At 39.1% G+C, this 9,706-nt stretch overlaps 1 protein-coding gene across 1 annotated transcript in view; it reads left to right on the top strand.

Moving 5' to 3' along the window:
• Positions 1-114: 114 nt before the first annotated feature.
• The window catches only part of hpse (heparanase), a 10,168-nt gene continuing 576 nt past the window's right edge, over positions 115-9,706 (top strand). The window contains exons 1-12 of the mRNA XM_076082821.1: positions 115-589; positions 1,234-1,548; positions 4,474-4,598; positions 4,692-4,820; positions 5,286-5,459; positions 5,651-5,822; positions 5,992-6,039; positions 6,332-6,425; positions 6,523-6,629; positions 8,263-8,377; positions 8,813-8,934; positions 9,014-9,160. Coding sequence (XP_075938936.1) covers positions 1,325-1,548; positions 4,474-4,598; positions 4,692-4,820; positions 5,286-5,459; positions 5,651-5,822; positions 5,992-6,039; positions 6,332-6,425; positions 6,523-6,629; positions 8,263-8,377; positions 8,813-8,934; positions 9,014-9,160 — 1,457 coding nt within the window. The 5' untranslated portion in view covers positions 115-589; positions 1,234-1,324. The remainder of the gene's footprint in view (positions 590-1,233; positions 1,549-4,473; positions 4,599-4,691; positions 4,821-5,285; positions 5,460-5,650; positions 5,823-5,991; positions 6,040-6,331; positions 6,426-6,522; positions 6,630-8,262; positions 8,378-8,812; positions 8,935-9,013; positions 9,161-9,706) is intronic.

The following is a 9,706-nucleotide window of genomic DNA, read 5'->3' as shown; positions in this document are numbered from 1 at the left end:
ACCTTTGTGATCACTTTCATCTTTTATTCATTGGTTATTTTGTCTGTTGATGTGCATTTGCCATAAATATTATATATAAAATGTAATATTTTATTTATGTTTTTAGGTCAAAATCAGCTCCTAGAATAAGTTTATAATAAAGTTTGTATCAAAAATAAATGCACAAAAAAACCATTAAACCATCACATCATAGAATGATTGATGTGATGTGTCGTGTTGTTCTCCTGCTGTCCACTAGAGGCATCATCATCATCATCATCAAAGGGTTAACAGTCTGAAGATGAATTCATATCTGTTAAAAGATTTTAACTCAGTGAAAGTGGATAATAATAATAATAATACAGTATTTTGTGTTTTTATAGAGTTTTAGGACACAGTAAGCAGTGATGTCACAGAGATGGAGGTGATGATGTCACACCTGACCGGTGATGTCACAGGAAGTTCACCTACACAAAGACTCCGTTTATGGTTTTATAACTAGACGTGGAAGAAGTACTCTGATCTTTTACTGCAGTAAAAGTACTAATACCTCAGTGAAGAAATACTCTGCTACAAGTACAAGTCCTGCATTCAAAAAGTAATGTGTGTAGTAAGTACTCAGTACTCAGTATTGTATAGTATTCAGTATGATATATACAGTATTACATTAATGCGTTCATCACTTTAATGACTTTATATAATATTTAATATTACATCATTTATTAGTGGATTAATAATCTGAAGCTGTCGGATAAATAAAACTACAATATTTACCTCTGAGATGTAGAAGTACATGGAAATACTCAAGTAAAGTACCTCAATACAATACTTGAGTTACTTTAAAGATGCAGCGGTGGAAAGTAATGAAGTACAATTACCCCAGTACTCTGCTTCTTTATACTCCTATTCAACTTTATCTTAAGAGGTAAATATTGTACTTTTAACAGTAGTACTTCTGACAGCTTTAGTTACATTACACATTCACATTATGTTTTACTAAAACAAAACATGTTTTAAATTCATAAAATTATAATTACATGAAAACCAATCAACAGCATTAAATCAATAATATTAAAGCAGTAATCTGTACTTTGGGTACTTTAATATGATTCTTAAGTATATTTTGTCTCTAAAATACTTATGTACTTTTACTTGAGTGTACTTTTGACTGCTGGGCTTTACCTCGTGATGTAGTACTTTATACTTCAGTACCGTGAATGTATGACCTGATGTAATACTTTATACTACTAAAAGTAGATCCGGCTCAGTGTGAACAGTCCATGCGGAAGAAGGTCGCTGGTCTCCGGCTGTGAAACAGGAAGTGTCGGAGCTCCAGTCCGTCTTCATGGAGTCCGCTGGTCTGCTGCTGGTTCTGGTCCTGGTCCTGGTCCTGGTCCTCTGGAACCAGACCACTGGATCCGGAGTCCAGCTCATCGGAGACCCGGACCGGAACTCTTCTGCCGTGGAGCTGGATCTCTCCGCGGTGATCCACCGCGTGGACCGACGCTTTCTGTCCGTCACCATCGACGCGAGTCTGTCGTCAGAGGAGAAGTTCATGTCCCTGTTGAGGTACGTGTGTGTCGGCGTCCGCTGCTCCGCGACGAGCCGCTGAATCAGGCTGTTAATAAAGGACGTTTAGTAATATCAAATATACTAATACACATGTTTAATTTAATGATACACATGTTTAATTTAATGATACACATGTTTAATTTAATGATACACATGTTTAATTTAATGATACACATGTTTAATTTAATGATACACATGTTTAATTTAATGATACACATGTTTAATTTAATGATACACATGTTTAATTTAATGATACACATGTTTAATTTAATGATACACATGTTTTAGTTCATAAAGCAGATGTTTAATCTGCTTCATGTTCTTACACTGTCATGTTCTCTGATCTCTTAACTTCCTTTAAAGCCAATTATATCCTAAAATCCTCTCAAAGTTCATATTAATAATATTAATATGAAAATGAGCTCAGAGGAAAACATGTTTTTAAAAGGAGTTTAAAAACTCTGAGCTTCAGTCAAACATTGAACAATGATGTCATCAGGTCACCTGACGAGATTTAAATACTCAGGTACTTGTACTTCATGTGAGTACAGTTACATGTATTTGATGTATTTAAACTGCGTATTTAGGGCCCGAGCAACCGACGTCGGGCCAGCGAAGGCCCTATTGAAATTGTACCCGTTTAGGTAAACGTACGCATGGTTGGAGGAATTGCCATACATGAAAACTCACCAAATTTTGGGGACTTGTCAGGCCTGGTGAATATAGCCATCTGAAAAATAATGCATCTTTCTGTGTAAAAAAATGGCTCTCTGGCGCCCCCTACAAGTCGGACCGGCGACGCCCCTCGGCCAGTATGTCCGATTTACTTAAAATTCGACACACATGTCTACTTGAGCTAGAGCTACAAAAAAGTCAATCAGACCCCTAAGCTCCGCCTACTTAGATTTTCCGTCATATTGAATTTAGTGAAAAACACATTTTTGAAAATTGCTCCTACATGCTGGGTCCGATTACTACCACATTCGTTGTGGATCATTATTGGATCTAGATCATCAAAACTTGTCAAAAGCTCTTTGATATCTCTTAGCGTTTAAAAGATATGGACCAATGAACTTCTTAGAGGCGTGGCTTACTATCAATACACATAACTTCTCAACCGTTTGTCCTAAAATTACAATATTTGCAGCATATGTGCACATCGCTTCCTGTAACATACCCTGAGAATTGTTTTGCAGTCAACCACTAGGGGGCGCTACAGTAAACCCGCGAAGTTGTGATTTTTGTCAGTTTTTGCATTTTTCAGCCTTCATACTTTAACGAACTCCTCCTAGACAATTTATGCAAAAATCGAGAGTTTTCATCGAAGAACCTTGGTGTGGCGGCCATTTTGCCTCATTGTTTATCAAAAAATAAGTTCTTATAAGTTGTTGTAACTCCAACGTACATTATCCAATCCACACAAAACTTCTTATGCATGATGCTACTTCAAGCTTGAACATACTTCAATTGAAAAAATTGCAATAACTGATAGCGCCGCCTACTGGCTAAAGGAAATGTCATATTCTATACTTTTATTTATACCTCCTAGCCAGGTTACTTGATGAGTCTCAAATTTAGTAAGGATAGCCTTAAGACATTGATAATGCATCATCATGAATATTGTGGGTTTTCGTTGAACGCTGTTGCCGTGGCGACGCATCGTTCGCCATGAAAAAGGAAGCTGATGGTTTAGTGGGTTGGGATGCTCAAAAACTCATGGAACTTTGTACATGTGTCATAGGTCATAGGCAGACATAGTGTATATGGGTTTTGGGCTTGGCTGTTTTAAATTGCCTCTATAGCGCCCCCTACAAGATTTCAAAACAGCAGCCCCAGCGCTATGTTTTAGCTACATGTATGAAACGTGGTAGGCACATGTATCCCATGGAGACTTAAATATAAGTCTCTTGGGACCATGCTCTAAACCCTACCGGAAGTCGGCCAGTTTCATTTATGTGTCATTTTTCAATAGATTTTGGCCTATTTCCAGTCGCTATACTTTAACGAACTCCTCCTAGGGACTTCATCAGATCCACTTTAAATTTTGTCAGTACCATGTCAAGACCGTTGTGATTAAAAGTTATCAAAAGCTTTACGTTTGACGGAATCGTTTAGCCGTAGCGGGTGGCTACGTTACGTGATTCCCCATGAAAAAAGCTGATGTAACTCAGCTGGACTTGTTCCAAAGAGTCTCAAACTTCACATGCTTGATAACACTCATGGCCTGAGGATGTCTACAAGCTAATTTTCACTAGTACTCACAGCGCCACCTGCTGGCGAAAGGAAATCTGCATTTTGTGACAAACACCATCCGATTTACATGACTTTTACACAATGTGGTTTACATTTGACACAGAGCTACATGATGCATGTTTGCACACATTCTGTAGCGCCAGGCAGCGGATACAGGAAGCATCAGACTATTTGCAAAGCATCATTTCCAGCATCAGACGGTCCACGCAGGATTAAATACGTCTCACTCGCGGACGCGCTGTCCGACGGTTGCGGACATTCTCTGCCGCGCAGGCCAGAGTCCCGCCGCCACCCCCGACACGCTGGAAGATGCGAGGGCCCGTTCATCACTGCTCGCAGCTTTAATTATGTTTTATCACTGAAGTAAAAACAGGAAAAGATGAAATCCTTGAATTGATTCATCTCTAGTTGTTTGTTACCTCGTTCATATTCAATGATTGATGAATAACTGTCTTGTAATAAAAGTGTTCATTCTGTATAAAGAGAACTTTACTTTAAGTACATTTTAATGTATTTGTACTTCAGTGGATCCTCTCAGTCCACATCAAAATGATTTATTAACATCTTGCATTCTTCACAAGCTTTATATTCAGAAGTTCAGTCGGTCAGAGAATCATAAACTGATGTCAGCATTAATAATAACTCATATCTGTTGTTTTGTCCTCTCAGCTCTCCAAAGATCAGGACTCTGGCCAAAGCTTTGAGTCCCTGTTTCCTGAGGTTTGGGGGGACGAGACAAGACTTCATGGTCTTCAGCCCTCAGAGGTCTCATCAGGACTCTGGTTCCTCTGAAGGTACCACCAGGTTCCTCTGAATATTACTGAGCTGCAGTCAGTTTCAATGTAATATAATGTACGATATACATATATCAATAATCCTTTGATTAGATGGGTCATGTGATCAGATGGAGCTTCCTTCGTGGCTCGAGGACAAACTGAAGAAAGACTGGACCCAACAACAGCTGATCCTGATCAGAGAAGACCTGCAGAGGAAGTACAGAAGAGTGAAGTTCACAGGTATCCTCAGAGTGTTCTTCTGAAGGTCACATGATGTGTTGTAATCAGAGTCATTCATGAAGCTTTTAAACGGATCAATGTAGAGACTCATCTGGACTTATTTTATCAGGAGTCCCTCAAGGCTCGACACCTGGACCACTGCTGGTTACTTTAGCTGATTATCTAATTTTACTGCAGTGAAGTTTTGAAAGCAGTAGTACAGTATTAATACTTGTACTGCAGTAAAGGGTCTGAGTACTTGTCCTCTGGTCTCAGAGTACACCGTGGACAGTAGTAATACTTGTCCTCTGGTCTCAGAGTACACTGTGGACAGTAGTAATACTTGTCCTCTTGTCTCAGAGTACACCGTGGACAGTAGTAATACTTGTCCTCTGGTCTCAGAGTACACCGTGGACAGTAGTAATACTTGTCCTCTGGTCTCAGAGTACACCGTGGACAGTAGTAATACTTGTCCTCTGGTCTCAGAGTACACCGTGGACCTCCTGAACTCCTTCTCTAACTGCTCTGGGATGGATCTGATCTTCGGGCTGAACGCTCTGCTCAGAACCGCCGACAACATCTGGAACAGCAGCAACGCCGCCTCGTTGCTGAAGTACTGTGAGTCCAGACGGTACCGGATGTCCTGGGAGCTCGGCAACGGTACGCTAACAGGACAACGTATATATATATATATAGTAATAATGAAACCCTCTGTTTTTATTGGCTGTGAGGCTTTTTCTTACCTCGGTGTGCAAACAGGAAGTGACATCATGTTACTTCATCTGTCTGGAGAAACAGTAACAGGAAGTGAACCATCAGAAATTAGTTCCTGTGATCTGTTCTGTCTTCAGAACCCAACAGCTTCCAGAAGAAGGCCGGTATCCGAGTGGACGGGTATCAGCTGGGACGGGACTTCACTCGTCTCAGAGAGATGATGTCACGATCCAGATTGTACCACGACGCCGGTTTGTTTGGGCCGGACGTAGGTCAGCCTCGAGACCACCGGGCCGACGTCCTGGAGGGGTGAGAGGTCATCACCGCCGAGTCAGTCACTAAATAATGACATAACAAAGCCCGACATTTCATACAGCAACTCTTGAATTATCAACAATAATAACAATATTATAATAATAATAATAGTTTGTTGTCGTACTAATCCAGATTAAATCACATTGCGTTGTTTCTGCTGCAGGTTCCTTCAGACCGGAGCTCAGGCGGTAGACACCTGTACCTGGCACCAGTGAGTTCACCTCTACTGTAACTCAGAGTATACACCCTGACTGTGTACTCAGTGTGTACTTCATAAAGTATATACACTGACTGTGTACTCAGTGTGTACTTTATAAAGTATATACACTGACTGTGTACTCAGTGTGTACTTTATTCTTCCCTTATTGTTTATTGAAGAACGATTATGTGGAGAATATGTTAAAGAGACTGCAAAGCGTTTATATAAGTTCATGTTTGTTTTTGTTGCTCAACGTGTCTGAATATTAAAAGTATTCATTCCTTCACTCTGTCCTGTTTCCTAGTTATTACGTGAACGGGAGAGACACGTCTTTGGAGGATTTTCTGGATCCTAAAGTTCTCGACACTCTGGCCTTAAAGACCAAAGAAGTCCTGAAGGTAATAATGTGCAGAAGTAGACGCACACTTTGACCCCTCAGTGTTTGATATGAGTGACATGAAGATATTAAAGTGGATGTTTTCTGCTCTGGTTTAGAAAGTGAAGCTGGTTTCTCCTGATAAACCAGTTTGGCTCGGAGAGACGAGCTCAGCGTACGGAGGAGGAGCTGTTGGTCTGTCGGACACATTCGTCGCAGGATTCATGTGAGTTTATTCTTTATGTCTTTAAGTAAGACCTTAAAGAAGGCCGAGTCCAAATCACGTCGAGGCCGAGTTCAGAGGCCAAAAAGACGCAAAAGGTAAACATTGAGTTGGAGGTGAAATAATTTGTCAATTGGTCGTTAGACTGAAAGTTAAGCAGAAACAGTTTTATTAATGAATCATTTGGGACCAACTAGTTGCAGCTTTTCAGATGTGAATGTTTGCTGTTCTGTTTTGTCTTCTATGGTAATAAATTAAATATCTCTGTGTTTTTGACTGTTTTAAAGACGTCACATTGCAGCTCTATATTCAGAAGGATAAGTTGAAGTATAACTTAAATCATCACTCTGTTTGAAACAGGAAACTACTGAAATTTACCCAAATGTTGCATTATTTGATCAACTTGTGATCAGAGAGCTACTCGTCTAAAACAAGGAGCTCCATTTGCTCTAAAAACCGTGAGGAGCTGAAGGTCTGATTTCCTGCTTGATTATCTTAAACAGGAGGGTCGTGGTCTCTCAGGAGGTTTACGTGTAGTTTATTGAGTTTACTGATTACCCAGCAGCCCTCTGCTCTCATGACAAAACTTAGAGCTATTCACTCACACACGTTTCTGTATCATGTTCCCATGTTTCAGTGTTATTAAAACATGTTTCTGTTTATTTATGTTTCTGTTTTCAACACATCTTTTATTGTCATGAACACATTTATATATTGTTAACACATGTTAATGTTATTAACACATGTTACAGTGTTATTAACACGTTTCTATGTTATTAACACGTTTCTATGTTATTAGCTCATGTTTCTATGTTATTAGCTCATGTTTCTATGTTATTAGCTCATGTTTCAGGTGTTATTAGCTCATGTTTCTGTGTTATTAGCTCATGTTTCTGTGTTATTAGCTCATGTTTCTGTGTTATTAGCTCATGTTTCTGTGTTATTAGCTCATGTTTCTGTGTTATTAACACATGTTACAGTGTTATTAACACGTTTCTATGTTATTAGCTCATGTTTCTATGTTATTAGCTCATGTTTCTATGTTATTAGCTCATGTTTCTATGTTATTAGCTCATGTTTCAGGTGTTATTAGCTCATGTTTCTGTGTTATTAGCTCATGTTTCTGTGTTATTAGCTCATGTTTCTGTGTTATTAGCTCATGTTTCTATGTTATTAGCTCATGTTTCAGGTGTTATTAGCTCATGTTTCTGTGTTATTAGCTCATGTTTCTGTGTTATTAGCTCATGTTTCTGTGTTATTGGCTCATGTTTCGGTGTTATTGGCTCATGTTTCTACGTTATTGGCTCATGTTTCTATGTTATTAGCTCATGTTTCTATATTATTAGCTCATGTTTCAGGTGTTATTAGCTCATGTTTCAGGTGTTATTAGCTCATGTTTCTGTGTTATTAGCTCATGTTTCGGTGTTATTGGCTCATGTTTCTACGTTATTGGCTCATGTTTCTACGTTATTGGCTCATGTTTCTACGTTATTGGCTCATGTTTCTACGTTATTAGCTCATGGTTGGGTGTTATTAGCTCATGGTTGGGTGTTATTAGCTCATGGTTGGGTGTTATTAGCTCATGTTTCGATGTTATTAGCTCATGTTTCGGTGCTGTGACTTTACCTGTGTACAGGTGGTTGGATAAACTGGGCCTGGCAGCCAGACTGGGTCTGGATGTTGTGATGCGGCAGGTGTTCATTGGCTCTGGGAGTTATCACATGGTGGATGAAAACCTGGATCCTCTTCCTGTGAGATGCTTTATAACCTCATAACTTCATTTATTAAATAAATTGAATTTATAGCAACAGTTTAACATTACATATGCAACCCTTTTAACAATAACTACTAATATAATTACTCAAATTTAGTACTGAGGTGCATTTTTAAATGTTCAGTTACATTTATTTGACAACTTAAGTTACAATTTATTGACAGATTGAACATCTAATAATGTGTGCTGATCTTATTAAATGAGATTAATTATTAGATTAAACTAATGTCTTGTTTCCCAGAGAAACAATAGAAATGTTCTAAACATCATTATAACTTAAATCTGCATCATGTTGGTTTATTAATTCTTGTTGGTTGTTAGCTAACATGTGAGCTAACGTCACATGACCATAGCGTGTCAGGTGATGTGTTGTCAGCTTGTTTCCTAAATGATGACCTTTGACCTCTCTCAGGACTATTGGCTGTCTGTTCTCTACAAGAGACTTGTTGGTCCGGAGGTTTTGAAAGTTGGGTTTTCCGGCGTTGCTCAGAGGAAGAGAGTGAGACTTTATCTGCACTGTGCCAACAAGAAGAGGTGCCCCAGCTTTAACATTTCATATCAGTGTTTCTGCCTGTGATGTAATGTGCTGACTCGTGTATTTACTCCTGTATAGTTACAGAGGCGGAGCCGTCACGTTGATTTCTATGAACCTCGGTCAGAAGCCGGCCAGCATCTCTGTTCCTGCTGTCGTCTCCTCAAACGCAGTCGAGGCGTTTGTCCTCCAGTCCGACCAGCCGGGGGAGGAGGGGCTCTACTCCAGGTGATCAATACGTCCATTGATCTTTATCAATATGTCCATTGATCTTTATCAATACACCCATTGATCTTTATCAATTCACCCATTGATCTTGATCAATACACCCATTAATCTTTATCAATTCACCCATTGATCTTTATCAATTCACCCATTGATCTTGATCAATACACCCATTGATTTTTATCAATACACCCATTGATTTTTTATCAATTCACCCATTGATCTTTATCAATTCACCCATTGATCTTTATCAATACACCCATTGATCTTTATCAATTCACCCATTGATCTTGATCAATACACCCATTGATCTTGATCAATACACCCATTGATCTTGATCAATTCACCCATTGATCTTAACACCCATTGATCTTCATCAATACACCCATTGATCTTTACATCCATTGATCTTTATCAATACACACATTGATCTTTATCAATACACCCATTGATCTTTATCAATACACCCAATGATCTTTATCAATACACCCATTGATCTTGATCAATACGCCCATTGATCTTGATCAATACGCCCATTGATCTTCATCA

Source organism: Anarhichas minor, unplaced genomic scaffold (assembly GCF_050575085.1).
Source record: "Anarhichas minor isolate MPS153535 unplaced genomic scaffold, ASM5057508v1 ptg000105l, whole genome shotgun sequence".
NCBI lineage: Eukaryota > Metazoa > Chordata > Actinopteri > Perciformes > Anarhichadidae > Anarhichas > Anarhichas minor.
This window is presented reverse-complemented; position numbering and strand designations above follow the sequence as displayed.